The sequence below is a fragment of the Symphodus melops genome, assembly GCF_947650265.1.
Source record: "Symphodus melops genome assembly, chromosome: 1".
NCBI classification, from domain to species: Eukaryota; Metazoa; Chordata; class Actinopteri; order Labriformes; family Labridae; genus Symphodus; species Symphodus melops.
The window spans coordinates 18,656,792-18,672,657 of record NC_136691.1 but is presented as its reverse complement, the minus strand read 5'-3'; the positions used below and the strand labels follow the sequence as shown (position 1 = coordinate 18,672,657).

At 41.2% G+C, this 15,866-nt stretch overlaps 1 protein-coding gene and 1 long non-coding RNA gene across 5 annotated transcripts in view; one reads left to right on the top strand and one right to left on the bottom strand.

Annotated features, from left to right (window-relative positions):
• Positions 1 to 15,866, bottom strand: part of LOC306830190 — a 332,171-nt gene that overhangs the window by 280,713 nt on the left and 35,592 nt on the right. The gene's annotated exons all lie outside the window — the stretch shown is intronic.
• The window catches only part of LOC306835230 (alpha-1-antitrypsin homolog), a 30,552-nt gene that overhangs the window by 1,634 nt on the left and 13,052 nt on the right, over positions 1 to 15,866 (top strand). For 2 of the 4 annotated variants that reach the window (XM_079361661.1, XM_079361662.1), the window contains exons 4-5: positions 735 to 882; positions 9,119 to 9,358. The exons of 1 other annotated variant lie outside the window; for it this stretch is intronic. In XM_079361661.1, the coding sequence (XP_079217787.1) occupies positions 735 to 882; positions 9,119 to 9,310 (340 nt within the window). In that variant the 3' untranslated portion in view covers positions 9,311 to 9,358. Of the gene's footprint in view, positions 1 to 734; positions 883 to 5,878; positions 5,962 to 9,118; positions 9,359 to 15,866 lie in introns of those variants that run through there. One more of the 4 variants, XM_079361664.1, reaches the window with a different exon arrangement.

Genomic DNA, 15,866 nt, shown 5'->3' with positions numbered 1-15,866 from the left:
TGAAACATCAGTCATTAAAACCTATGCTCCACAATTATTGCAACGACACAGATCATAGTTTGGCTGACGTTATTCCATTTATTTTATTTGAAGCTGTTCAATATTTTTCATGAGCTGGTTTTCAGTCACACACAGTGCATTAAAATCCATACAAGAGAAATTCCTCTCAACTGTGTCCTTTAGTGAAGAAACCATGGTGGAGCTCATCAATGAGCGTTTACACGTGTGATGACACGTAATTATGACCACTCCACTGGCAAGTTGGTGATACGTTATTACAAATTACACACAAATTGTCCAGTCTAAATTAAAATAACACTGTCTATGTTCCTGCCACCCCTAAGTGTGTCACATAAATAGTGTTGCCAAGTCAGCTTGTTATAAGTGACTTTGGGCTTCTGTTAAGTCCCTTGAAAATATCGTCAGTTGCGGGTTGCTGGATTTTGGGGTTGTTTTCCAAAATGTAGTTGCTAATTATTATTGACTTTGGACCTGTATGAAATACGACTGATTCTCTTTCAGCTCTATAAATAAAGCAAAACACAACCATGATAGTTAGTTTGTCCTTTTCCAGGATCTTTGTAGTGTCTACAACCCTGTTTCCTTGGTTGCCACGCACACCTGATCCGGCACCCCCATAACTTGATGAGAAGTGCAATATAACTAAATAAGACGAGCTGAATTCATCCTCAACTTTGTTGTTTCTGACATAGGTGATGTCCTTTGTTTTTCAGTTTTATAGATCTCTTCCTGCCTAAATTTTCCATTTCTACTGATGCTTTCCTGAAGAAAACCCTGAAAGAAATGGGAATAATCAACGCTTTTGAGGACAGCGCTGATTTCTCAGGCATATCTGAAGAAATCAGGCTCAAAATCTCAAAGGTAAGAGACGAAAAACACGTAATATTTAGACATTTAAGTAGTTATGCTGCCCTCAATACATATGGTGAACATATCTTGGCAGTAAGTTAAAGACCTTCTGTTCATCAAACTCTGAAGGCAGTCGCCAGTTTGTCCACAGGTTTATTGACTATAAAAAAGCGTTTAACTGAGAACAGACAAAAAAGTATGATCAAACATATTGTTTATTGTTATGACCTAGTGCTACACTGCAACATACTTTCATCTTAAGTTCAAACACAATTTTTAGATGTTTTTAACTTCCTTATTTTACACGTGTATCATGTAATTTTCACATTAACTGTCATTGTAGAATTTTAGTGTCCTATGAAATGCGTTTAACTACAAGCATAGCATACTGTCAAAAAAAAGCTAGCTTGTAAGCTGTTTTGCTCTATGAAATAAACAGAAACTAGCTTGGTAACATGTTGTAACAAACTACACGTAGCAATATTATAAACAGCAAATAATGAATTACAATTAAACATAAAGCTGTAAAATGACCTTACATACCGACGATGCTACATATAGCATAAGATGTATGCAGATGTTTGCAGAAACAGACGGAAACAGGCGATTGGGGAATGCTGTTCTGAAGACTAAAGCTATTGACATAATATACGGAGACGCCTCATTACGTGCTAGAACGCATGAAATGTCGCCGCCATATTGGATGGGTCTCTTCGCTCTATGCTAGCACCAGAGTCTATAGGAATCAATGGAGAGCGAGTCACTATGCCAGTATTTTATGCAGCTTTTAATTGCAATAACCGGTACAGTATTGATAATAGATTGTGTCAGATTATCTTTTTTTTTTACCATATAAAATGTTTTGTCATCGTAACCAACTTTACTTAAAAACACATTTAACACATGTTTTATTTTTTTTCAGCCCTACTTGAAGTTTTTATAGTCAAATATGATCAAACTTGAGCTCCTGTTTATTTTACTGTCGATAGATAGATAGATAGATAGATAGATAGATAGATAGATAGATAGATAGATAGATAGATAGATAGATAGATAGATAGATAGATAGATAGATAGATAGATAGATAGATAGATAGATAAGTTGCAGTATACAGACAGGACACAAGACATTAGTTACAATACATACTCGTTGTTCCCCCTCCCCTCTGTATACAATGATCCCCAAACAAGATTTAGCAGCCCCTATGTGACAAAGAGTAAACATAATTACAGATTTAACCTGTGCAGTTAACATTAGCATTAGACTTAAACCTATATAGCATAAATGTACATAACCTGTGAAGGAGAGAAAACACGTGCTGATTAAAAGAGACCTGTAAACCTTAGAAACAAAATGTGCTGATCTTCAAGAAACTAGTGTTATTTGTGCATGTACAGTGGTGTTTGAGGTAGTGCCAGAGGTGTGAGTAAAGTCATTAAACAGTCAATGCAGACAGTTAGGGATGCAGATTAAAGTGCAGGTTGAGCCATTAAAATGCTCAGCAACATAAAGGAGCAGTGATTAGCATTAAGTATCCAAAACAATAAGTTGAAACCAGGAGTGAATAGGGTGATTGTCATTGAAGTACCCATCTATTGAGGAGCAGATTAGCATTAAGTGTCAAAGACAATAGTTAGGGTGATCATGTCAACCATTACAGATGTAGCATAACACAACAGTAGGATGAAACCAGACATGATTAGGGTGGTTATCATTAAAGTGACCAGTGCTCAGTAAGGTGAATATCAATATGCATTAAAGTGTCCAGCTGGAGACTGACTCAGCAGTGCAGATGAGGAGTGAGAAAAAAGTGAAAAATGAGTCCAGGATTCACTATGTGCTTCTTCCCTGCCGTGACAGTGAAGTGTTGTACAGTCTTATGGCCAGGGGGACAAAAGAGTACTTGAGTCTGTCCGTGGAGCACGACTGTGACAGCAGTCTGTCACTGAACATGCTCCTCTGCCCGGTGAAGGTGCTGTGCAGAGGGTGGTGTGTGTTGTCCATGATGGAGAGTATTTTGTCCAGAGTCCTCTTCTCTACCACTGTCACCAGAGAGTCCAGCTCTGTACCCACCACAGAGCCAGCCCTCCCCAGCACACCACGGCGTAGAAGAGGACACTGGACACCACAGACTGGTAGAACATCGGCAGCAGCTTTTTGCAGATGTTGAAGGACCCCAGCCTTCTCAGGAAGGTTCAGTGTCAGATGTGCAGTCCTTCAGTCTGACGTACTGTGGTCTCTCTGTGAGGTAGTCAGTGATCCACCTCACCAGGTGCGAGTCCACCCTCATCTCGGTCAGCTTGTCTCTCAGTAGGAGGGGATGGATGGTGTCGAAGGCGCTTGAGAAATCAAAGAACATGATTCTCATCACGCTGCTCCCTTTGTCCAGATGAGAGTAAGCCCTGTGTAGCAGATAGAGGATGGCATCGTCCACGCCCACCTTTGCCTGGTATGCAAACTGCAGGGGATCCTGTGCGTGTTGGACCTGGGGTCTGAGGTGTTGGAGCAGCAGCCGTTCAAAAGTCTTCATAACGTGCGATGTCAGAGCGATTGGTCTGAAGTCGCCTGGCTCACTGGGGTTTTTCTTCTTGGGGACCGGGGTGAGGCACAAGGTCTTCCAGAGCACAGGAACCTTCCCAAGCCACAGGCTCATGTTGAAGACGTGCTGAAGCGGCTCCCCCAGCTCAGCTGAGCAGGCCTTTAGCATCCTGGGACAAACCTTGTCCAGGCCTGCTGCCTTCCTGGGGCGGAGTCTTTTCAGCTCTTTGCTCACCTGGTCCCTGGTGGGTGGGGGGGGGGGGGGGGGGGGGTAGGCATCCTTCACGTTTGCGTAGAGCAGGTCTATTGTCCTGTTCTTCCTGGTGGGACAGTTTACAAACTGGTGAAAGTCCGGAAGTGTAGAGTCCAATGTAACATGGTTAAAGTCCCCTGAGATGGCAATGAAAGCATCAGGGTGCTGTGTTTGTAGTCGCGCGATGTTGGTGTGGATGACGTCACACGCAGTCTCAACGTGCTCTCGCGGAGGAATGTAAACAACAACAACAATGGTGTGGGACAACTCCCTTGGCATGTAATATGGACGGAGACCTACCGCCAGCAGCTTGATGTCTTTGCTGCACGATGCTTCCTTCACAGTAACATGTCCATGGTGGCACCATCTGTTGTAAATAAACAGCACAAGTCCTCCTCCTTTCCGTTTCCCGCTGCGTTTAGTGTCTCTGTCTGCTCTCACTGTAGTCAAGCCCGGTAGATCCACGTTAGCGTCCGGGGTGTTTTGTGTCAGCCAGGTTTCTGTGAGGCACATTAAACTGCACTCTCTAAATGTCCGGTTGTTCCTCACAAGAGCAGCCAGCTCGCCTGTCTTGCTGGTTTGACAGTTTACGTTCCCCATAACTATCACCGGAACCAAGGGCTTGTACCTCCATCGCTTAGCCGCTAGCCTAGCCTTTACCTTAGCGCCAGCTCTACAGCCTCTGTACCGCCACCTCAGCTCCTCTGGTATCGGGTGAACGATGCCGGCTTATCCCGCTGTCTGGAGTGAGAGCAGCTTCTCCCTTGAATAAACAAGTTTTCCGCTGCTATTCTCCCGAAAACACGAAAAAGTATCCATAGGATATATAAAGTTATACACTGTAAGTGTACTATAAAAACTATAAAAGTAGAAGTTGGCACAGAGCCAAAACAAACTAATAGCATATCAAGACGAGTACGACAGGGACGGAGCTACTGAATGTGCGGCCACTCGCGTCGGCGCACAAAGGGCACATGATAAGTCACCAGAGTAGGGAGAACCTATAGACATACAGTGATAAATTAAGGATGGATATTTACAAAAAATAGAGTTTCCTATGTACAAACATATATACAGCCAGCAATACACTAGATATAAGGTCATCAGGTTTCTCGGCCGTCATACATATCTAGGTGAATATATGGGGCGTCATCCCTCAGACTTTGATGGGATGGCTGAAATAAAAAACAAGTATTACTAATTTATCACATTTAATAAGAGAATCTACTGTACTAACCCTGTGAATGACATCTGTATATAAACAAATGTATGGACAAACAGTCATAAATGATCAGATTCAATTATCAGATTACATCATCAAGTTGGACAAAAACATTGCTTTGTTGATTTTTATATTTTTTACAGGAACGGTTTGATGCTGAAGTCATCATTTAATCCTTTTGGTCTCAATGTTTGTAATGTGCAAATCCAATACAGTTCTCTCTGGAGGAGTAAAATGTCCACATTACCTCCTCTTCGGGGGGGTTTAACTGACTCAATACCAATGTATTTTAGGGATGCCACACTGTGGCAGGTCTCCGTGAAATGGACTGCCACAGGGCTGGACGGGTCGTTGTTGCGGATGGCACACCTGTGCTCTGTTATTCTGGTTTTTAAAGGTCGTGTGGTTTTTCCTATGTATGCAAGGCCGCATGAACATTTTGGCATGTAGATCACGTTTTTTGTTTTGCCGGAGATGATGCTTTTATGAAGCCATTGCCAACCATATGTCTTTGTTAGAGCAGAATACAAAGTCTTTTGGCATGAAAACACACATTTTTTAACGTGTCAAACGTCCTGTATCAAAACTGCATTTCTGCTGTTTGTAACAAACCAAACCGTGTGAAAATCCGTTAGAAATTCGGGTAGTTATTATAATTATTGTAATTGAGGATAGACTTTCCTCAATAGAAATGAATGCAGAGCGAGCGGACCAGAGACCCATCCAAGATTGCGGCCACGCTGCACGTTAGCTCCAATAGACAGCGTCAGTTGATGAGGTGTTTACGTATATTATGTCTATGACTTAAGCAATGTGACACCTGTACTTCCTGATGATAACTTCCTGTTGCCAACTTCCTGTCTTGTCTTCAAAGGCCATGACATGACAGAAAATAATGAGTCTATCAAGAAAACTATTAAGAACTGAACCATGGTTACAGAACAATAGTAATTTCAAAGGGTTATTTCACAGCACAATAACTTTATACTTTCAGATTGGCGTCTCTTCTATGTCCACTGCACGGCCCGTTTGCTGCATGGCATGTAAATTCGGCAGCGTGCCGAGCTAATCCTGAGGGTGTAAACAGCTTTATGGCAACTGCTAAAACACAAACATTGTTTATAAAAAAGCCAGTTTCTGCACAATTTGAAACAATGGCTGAGGCTAAGAGGAAGAGAATGGTGACTGATGAAGCAAAGAGGACAAAAAGAGAGAGACCAACAAAGAAGCACAATGTACATCCATGCAGATTTTAATAACAACAGATTGTGCTATAACGTAAGGTGGTATCATTATCTGTGTTACCGTTCACAGTTTTAGCAGCCTTATCAGGTGCAGAAGGAAATCTCATCTCATTGTCGATCTGTAAATTAGCTTGATGAGTTTGAAACCTTACAAACCTGCATGTCTAAAAGCATTACCCTCTCTAAAGGTCATCAGCTGTCTGCTCTAGTTGAACCGTTGGTGAGCGGTGGTCACCATAGTTTTGCGGTGTCGGCTGATTCAACATGTTTAATTGCCGCCAGCAGTCGTTGGGAAGAATCTCTCTGATTGGCTGCACAGAGGCTTCATTTACATCCACGCTTTGACCCATTAGTATAGTTTGTCCTGATTTATAGTCTCTGTCTCTTCTTTTCTATTTACATTAAAAGACCAAGGGCTGGCAACAGCAGTGCTATTTTCAATTTTTATCAGACGTTTCTCTTGATTAGTGGGCTATCTATAATACGATTGGTGCGCAACAGTGATGTGAAATTGATGTTCTCGTATCATGACAACAAAGTACCGCCGCCTGCTGTCATGGAGTTATGTCCTCTCACATTCAGCAAATCAAAATTGAAATGTTGGTTCATCTAGACAGAAAAGTCAGCAGAACTCAGACCGGTCTCAACAATACACAAGGATCTTTGTCGACACTGTGTGAAGAAGTTTTGGAGCTTGAGCACAGGGTCGACTCCAATGAGGATAATACGAATGAGCTGACAAAACGTGCAAACGCTAATAAAGGAAAATACCTTGTCACGATCGTGCAGGCAGGAAACAGGAGAGGAGGACCCAATTGCAGAAAATAATTATTTATTTTAACAAAAAAGGCAAAAACAAAAACTTACTTAGAAAAATCCAAAACGTTCCAAAAAAACCACGACGGAGAAAACACAGGGAGCAGGGAGATGAAACACATACCAGGACGACAGACCACGAGACAATGACAATACAATGACCCGACAAGAAACTCAGGCAAACACAGAGACTAAATAGACATGGGGTAATCAGACGCAGGTGAGACTAACGAGACAGGTGAGGAACATCAGGGTAATCAGAAAGGCGGGAAACACAAGGAACAAAGAACACAAGACCAGAACACTGAAGACAACTACAAAGTAAAACCCAACACTGACACCACCAACCAGATATACAAAATAAAACAGGAAACACGAAAGACTAGACTTAAAACACAAGACAGGAAATAAACTAACAGGCAACATAGAAGAACACAAGGATACAGGGAAACATACTAAGGACTAAAGTAAAACACACTAGGAACATACATACACAGAACACGAGAAATAATGAAAACTAAAACAGGATCAAAAACAGAACAAAACCAAACCATGACATACCTGAAGGAAAAGGTTGATGATGTCGAGAATAGAAGTTGTTCCTCTAGTCTTCGTTTCATCAATAGTCCTGAACGTAGTGAAGTAAAAGATGGCCTTCATAAATAAGCTCATCCTGATCCTGCTGGGTAATGGAAACTTTCCCACAGTCCCAGACATTGAAAGGATCCACTGCTCTACCACCTTCATGTCCAGCTTAACCAGATCTTCCCCTCGACCTACTCTGATCAAATTCTTACACTTTCAGGATAAGGTGAAGATTTTACACTTGGCCAAGGAGTATCTAGGTGCTCGAGTCCATGTCTACCCCAACTTTAGTGCTGCTGGTTGAAAAACACGGACAGTTCAATGCTGTCAAAAAGCAGTTTCATACCGCGATATACACGTTTATCTCTGCTCACTGTTGCTTGAGAAACCTAAGCCTAACCCTAACCTTACTCACCATTGCTTTATGAGTGAATCCCTTAACTGGCTTCAACCTAAGTTTTTGGTCGCAGGTAGTTCAATATAAAGCTCCTTCAGACTGGAATATTCTTTCCCCGTCTCTGAAACTCTTTGCCTCCTTTCACTGCTTTAGTTCTTTATTTTCTTTCCTTAAAACAACCTGTACTTGTTAATTGTTGGATAAAAGTCGCCTATTTTATCCTTTTCCTAAATGTTGTAAATAGAAATCTGACTCCGTTAAATAATTACCTCAAATCTCTCTGCGCACTCTTTGATGGGATGAGAGGAATGACTGAAGACGTCTCTTTCAGGTTAACAGACTTTATTAACCAGATGAATCAAGAAGGCAAGTTACAGAGTCTCTGGGATCAACACTACATGTCCCCGACGACAGACAGATGCTGCATCAGTTGGCGAAGTCTGAGCCCGGGTATAATTCCCTGAACCCTTTTATACTCTAGACAGAGAATATCTAACCAAATTATGCATTTTCAGATGTGCAGTTTCCTTTCTCCCATTGGTGCATCATACTCCAGCATCCTTTCTCCAATCTGTAGGGGAAGACACTTTCTACCTGTTTCTCATCAAGAACCTGACATCTAGTCTGCGTAGACAATTCCTTTTAAGGAGATGATCATTAAAGAGATTAATTGCCCAGGCTCACACTAAACGTATGTTGGAATGTGTAGAGTCATTCTTACAAGTTGTCTTCACAAAGACACCTTCATATGCTGACAAGTTAGACGGTAAAAATAATACACAGAAACTTAAAATAAAACGTGACAAAATAACTGGTATAATGTTAACGTAAGGAAAAAGGTTCATACTGTGGATATCAAACCATTCCTTTGTACTGGGTGATCTAACCTCATCTGATTTATCTGCTGCTTGCACTTAATGGTGCTAAATGAGTGTTTCAGTGGAGAGGGATCGGAGAAGTACCGCTGTAGGAGAGCGGAGGTGTTTGTTAGTTTTGGTTTCTTGCTGGTTTCTAAAGGGCGACATCTACTGGATCAAAAGGTTGAAAACAAATGTGTCAACAAACGTGGATCTATTTCTACTTATTGACATAAACATTAGTTCAGGAATAATCCAGAAGATCCTGATGTAAATATTATTTTCTGAAAAGAAAATGTATTTACTTTCCTAAGATTCCTTCTGTCTTTCCACAGGTGTCCCACAAGACTGTGCTCAGTGTCACCGAGATGGGAACAGAGGCAACAGCTGTCACCTATTCTGAGCTAGTTCCTAGGACAAGACTTCCATCCATCACAATTAACAGACCCTTCCTGGTTTTCATCCTGGATAACTCCAGTGGGAGCATCCTCTTCATGGGCAAGATCACCAACCCCACAGACAAGTGAAGAAAATCATGTCAAAAGGAGTCATCAGGAAGATCCTATTATAATAAAATCACTGTTTATCCTTATTGATAAACAGACAGAAATTGTTCTGTTTGAAATTAAATACTCATGAGTAATGATCTGAGCGTGAGTTTATTTAAGTTTTTCACATGAAAAGATAAAGAAAGCGCAACATTTTGAAAAAATGTCTCTATCAGTCAACAGGTCCAACTTTGATGGTGCTTTAATGTTCTCCAATGAAATAATGTGCTTTACTTGTCTTATATGAATGAATGAATTTTATTTTCGTGTCTTGCACACACTGTGCCCAACCCTCATGGGCTTTTAAGACACCAAAAAATACATTGCATTATACATTGCATTACAGGGGTGGTAACATTACAGAGTTGCAGGTTCCTGGTCTTGTTCAATGTTTTCAAGTTCAAGGGCACAAATGTTTCTGCCTCTTTTCCCAGGCTTTACAAATAAAATCTGAAACGAGGAAGGTTCCTTTTTGAAGCACATTTCAAATTTTTCATAATCGTCTAACCAAACAAAATCAACATAAATTGAAGACATTTTTTTTAACAGGACATCCCCAATACCATCGTATTGTGGACAGTAGAACAAAAATGAATCTCATTTTCAATTTCATCTCAATCACAAAGTCAAACTCGGTCTTCTTCAGGGATGGCATTAAACCTGCCAGTCTCTTGTGCTAAAGGAAAAGTTCCTGAACGTAGTTGTGCACAGAGAGATCTTTGTGTTTTAGTTAAATTAAACTTAACATAGGATTCTACGCTGTAGCCGTCTTTTATGAGACGATAAGTTCTTAGTTTTGGTTTACCCCATGTGTCAACAGACAATTTCTCTCTGTACATAAGACACATGTTACTCTTGACCTCCATGATCTCGCAGGTTAACTTATTTGGAAAAACAGAGGGCATATTATTCATACTAAATACACATTTGAGCTCATTTGCCCAAGGGTGACAATGACGGGTATCCCAATTAAAGAGCTTTTTTGCGAGTCTCTGGTCCGACATCTTAACAAGTCTATTCCAAAGCTGAAGTGTTTCACATTTATGTCTGATGTTTGGAGGCTCCAATCCCATATCTCCATTCACAGCGAGAACTGGCCTTAATTTATGTACACCCAGAAAGGACCTCAGGGCTCGTTGATGTATAGTGTTACAGCTTTGGTGTTCCCGGAAGCCCCAAACACCAGAAGCGTAATCGGACACTGGACACACACATGAATGATAAAGTTGTGTATATGTCTGGAATCACAGATTACCACAATGTTTAACTTTATTTAATACAGACCCCAGAGCTCTACCAGCTGACTGAGTTAAAGCACTCACAGCTTCTTTATAAGTCATATGTTCATCCTGTGTCAGGCCAAGGTATTTATATTGATCAGTATATGATAGCACTTCAGCACCTAATTTAAAAATAACTGGATTCCTTACTAGTAGTTTTTGTCTGAAATGTACTACTCGTCTTTTGTCTTCATTTACCCCTAATCTCCATTTCCAGCACCATTCTGCAACAATATTTAGCATAATCTGTAAATCGTCTTCATGTTCCGCCAGTACAGCTTGTTATGGTCCTATGTTGTGTGTGGTTTTGTTTCTCCTCCTGTCTGTGTGAGAGTGGGCGTGTCTGGGATAGGATGTGTCAGGTGGGCGTAGAAGGCGACTGCTGACTGGAGGAGAGGAGTGGACTCTGATTGGAGGAGCTGCATAAAAGGCCGGGGCTTCATCCTGCTCGCCCGCTCTGCTCTTGCCATTTCCAACTATGCCAGCCACGTAGAAAGTTGTGATTATTGTACTTTGTGAAATGTGTTATGTTTTCCTCTTAACCCCAGCGTGAGAGAAGCCCTGTTTTTGTTTAAAGATTTTTCTCCTGTTTTGTTTAGTAGAAGTTAGGGGAAGTATTGTTTTTGATTTTCTAATTATTTTGATAGGTAAGGTTGAGGGTACCTTGTGTTTTTGTTTGTTGTTTTAAAGGGTACATGTTCTCTCCTTAAAGAAAAATAAAAAGCTGTGGGTTAACTAAAGTGGCCTTAAATGCTGGTTCTTGTTGGGAGTGGGAAGAGTGGGGGCCGCTTTATGTTGTGTCCAGGTTTCCCTAGACCGGGGACATAACACAGCTACATCATGAGTCCTCTATGTACACCAAAGTTAGCCACGGAGTGCCTCAAGGATCAGTGCTTGGTCTGATTCTATTTACATTATATATGCTTCCTCTAGGTAGTATTATGAGAAAACACTCCATAAACTTTCATTGCTATGCAGACGATACTCAGCTCTACATATCAATAAAGCCAGAAGACACCAACCAGCTTCGTAAACTAGAAGCCTGCCTCAAGGACATCAGGACCTGGATGACCAGAAACTTCTTACTGCTCAACTCAGACAAGACTGAAGTTATAGTGATTGGACCTAATAACCTTAGAGAATCTTTCTCTGCTGATATGACGGCGCTACGCTAGTAGTATTAGCGGATATGTCCTTTGATTCATACATTAAACAAATTTCAAGGACAGCCTATTTTCACCTTCATAATATCTCTAAGATCAGGCAGATCCTGTCACAAAATGATGCTGAAAAATTAGTTCATGCATTTGTTACCTCCAGATTGGATTACTATAATTCTATTTTAGCAGGGTGCTATGGTAAATCTCTAAAGACCCTTCAACTCGTCCAAAACGCTGCAATTTGTGTTCTGACTAGAACTAGGAAAAGGGACCACATTACTCCTGTATTGGCTTCTCTCCATTGGCTCCCTATAAAATCTAGAATAGAATTTAAAATCCTTCTGCTCACCTACAAAGCTCTAAACGGTCAGGCACCATCCTATCTTAAAGAGTTAATTGTACCGTACTATCCGACAAGAACATTACGTTCCCAGAATGCAGGCCTGCTTGTGGTGCCTATAGTCTCTAAAAGTACTATGGGAGGTAGAGCCTTTAGTTATCAGGCACCGCTCTTTTGGAATCGTCTACCAGTTGGAGTCCGGGAGGCAGACACACTAGGTACTTTTAAGAATAGACTTAAAACTTTTCTTTTTGATAAATCTTATAGTTAGGGCTGGCTTAGGACCAGCTCATAGTTATGCTGCTATAGGCCTAGACTACCGGGGGAACTGGCACCAGGATCTCTTATCTCTCTCTCCCTCTTTCTCTCCCAGCTTTCATATCTTATTACTGCTTGTCACTATCTTTATATTCTAACCTCTCCTTTTTTCTGGGAGCTCCTGAGCTCTCTTAGGTTCCTTGGGACTGTTGGTGAGGATGGCCTGCCCAGGCAACAGGTGCTTCATAAAGAGACTTAACAGCAGAATAAAACTTCCTATTTACACCCGCCCTGAAAAACCTATATTTATCCCTATTTATCCAATCAAACGCCTTCTTGAAATCAATGAAACAAACAAATGTTGATCTCTTTTCCTTTATTCTAGCATGTATTATTGTGGTGACTGCTTATACATGATCAATACATGCTCTAGCTTTTCTGAATCCATTTTGCTCATCCACCAGCCCATCTGTTCTCTCAAGGTGGTCAACTTGCCTGCAGTTTAAAATTGCAGAATACAGTTTATACATACAACTGACAAGACTTATGCCCCTGTAGTTGAGTGGTATTCTGGGATCATTTTTGGACGATTTAATGATAGTTTTGTGCCACTGAGTGGGAATCATGCCATTATCACAGAAGCACATTCCCCTTTCTCTAGTTTTATTTCCATGGGAATTCCACATGACCTTCTAGGACCTAATCTATTTATTTCATTCCAGAACTGCTGGGGATTGTGGATTTGTAGGTGATCAATGTGCAATGAAAGACTTTTATTAAATTTACGTTTCACAGTGCGCAAATTTCATTTGAGCTTCCCTAAATTTCATCCTCAGTCTGGCTTTCAGATCTTTATTATTAGATCTTAGAAAGATTTTCTCTGCTCTTCTTAAATTGTTCCACAGCAAGTGTAATTCCTGATTCCAGAAGGGTTTGGAAGATTTTTGGAATTCATTCATTGTGTTAAATTTCCCCTTTACACCTTTATTTAATTCTACATAGATATTTCCACACAATTTATCTTACCAGTTGTCCATCTCTTGTTGCTTGTTTTTAATATACTTTAGTTGCTCAGCAAGATCACATAAAATATTTTTGGAAGGGCTCGATGAGAAAAACGAGTCAGTGGGTTGCCTTAGTATTTTCCTTTCATGCCCACCCGGTGGATGTGGATCTACTTTATGTGACGACCCCTGACTGTGTCAGTGCTCTTCCTGCTGCTTTGTATTTCTCCTCACTCAGGTAGCCTTCAGGCAGAAATGGGTGGAGCCAATTAATTTGATTTGATGCATCTGAGCAGGATGGGCCTCAGGGTTAAAGCTGGCTCTGTCTCTCACTCATGGGTCAACACTTCACACATTCAACATTGCAACCACCACTGATTTACTGACTGTGCATTCTTTGATTTGGATGTTTGCCCTCAGTGTTAAATAAATATTTGAAAGATTTGAATAGCTTGAAAACTGTGTGGTCTCTCATAATTTTTTGCGACCTCCTGAGCCCGGTCATGACACTTGACATGATAAGGTGTAACTTGAATTTTTAGCATCAATAGAGAGTGGTCAGGTAATTTACATCTGTCACCCAGTAAACCAAAATCTTTCTTTAATCTCTCTCGTAGCTCATTCGGGGTGAAAACACAAAATGTAATACAATTAGCCAAGCCTTCATGTGGAGCAATAATATAGTCTACCACCGCTTTTTCTTCAGCTTAAATGGACATGAAATTGTCGTTCCCTAAAGATATTCTACCATTGATCATACAACATTTTGAATCTCTCAAGAATTCAATCAATGTTTCCCCATAACTATTAACTGTATAATCTAAATTAAATCTGATAGTGCTATCCACATCAGTTATGCAGTCATCAAGATCACCAATGCGACTATTGAAATCCCCACAGATATAAACAGCATCCACATCAAAATAAAATAAACATTTGAGCTGTTGCATGTCCAAAAAAGAAATAAGACCCAATTGATCCTTCTGGAGTTAAATAACAGGTATATTAGTAAGAAAACAATATCCAGAAAAGCTATTTTTAAATTTAAGTGCTCGTATCCCTTCCATTGATTTGTCCTTAACTTCAATCTCAAAGGACTCAAGTAGTTTATTCTTAACTGGAAAACCAACTCCCCCAGATCCCTTAACTGCCCTCTTATGTATTGCTCTATTGTGCCCATACCAAATATAATTCTGTAGATCAATAATTTCGTTTGGTGAGATCACATCAAGATGATGGTTACGTAATATTCTTTTCCTGAGCTCGCAGTTCCATACTGTCCAGCCCTTTATGTTCCAGTGTACAATAGTGAGATTGTCAACATGTATGGGTTGGGCAGTTACCGATCAGATCTCCAGATTGTCTCTCGTCATCCTTCAGTTCCTTGCACTGCTGCTGACTCTGCTTGGAGGTTCTGTATGGTTACGCCTAGTCAGTCTCCAACTGCCTGTCAGAAAATACTAGAAAGGGAGCTTCATGAGAAGAGTTAAAATTCAGGTTGATCAGCCTCGCAGAGTGAATAAAGACGTGACTGAAACTGTCATTATTTCTCAAACTCTGCTTACGGCGAAGCACGGCTGTTATGGTAGTGGTTTAGTCCATCTCGAGCGCCCTCTTGTGTCTTGGCGGATTGTCTTGTTACGAGTCGGAAATAAATGGTTGCCAGCACTTCCACACTGAGCCGTCTCGGTCTCATTGATTACATGTAACCGGCACTTACAACTATCAAGACATGGTGTCAGAAGTGGTCTGGGGGAGCGACAGAACAAAAGAAGGGCTTGCTCTTACTGACCGGAGTGAACTCGCGTTGTTAGCTTGAAGAAACAAGCGCAGTAAGTGCCGAGCTAACCGAAGCTAACACGATAGTAGCGCCAGTTAACATCGATCACGACACAGATTGGCAGCAGTCGCAGCGCCACCAATGGCATTTCAGATCTCACCGCCACCAAAATTTGACTTCAAAAAGCCAGAAGAGTGGCCAAAATGGACCAAGCTACGTCCAGAAGAAAACCAGGTGAACACGTTAACACGTTAGATCCCGTTGATTTACACAATGGGAGAAGAAGCAGAGGACGTGCTTACTTCATTGAACCTTACAGATGAGGAGGCGAGTGATTATAACACAATGGTAGCCAGGTTGGAGGCACATTTTGTTGTGAGAAGAAATCTCATTTTTGAACGTGCAAAGTTTAACCAAAGACAACAAGAAATAGGAGAGACTGCAGACAGTTTTATCACATGATTGTATGCCCTGGCAGAGCACTGGCTATGGTGCCCTGCACAGCGAAATGATCAGAGACAGACTCGTGGTCGGGATAAGTGACAAGCGGCTCTCGGAGTCGCAACAGATGGATGCTGAGCTTTCGCTGGACAAAGCAGTCATGAAAATTCTCCAAAGCGAGCTCGTGAAGAAGCAGCAGGATCTTCTGAAAACTAACTTCAGACAAGTAAACCCCTGCAACGTGGACAGTGTCAAAGCGAAAACGAAGACTT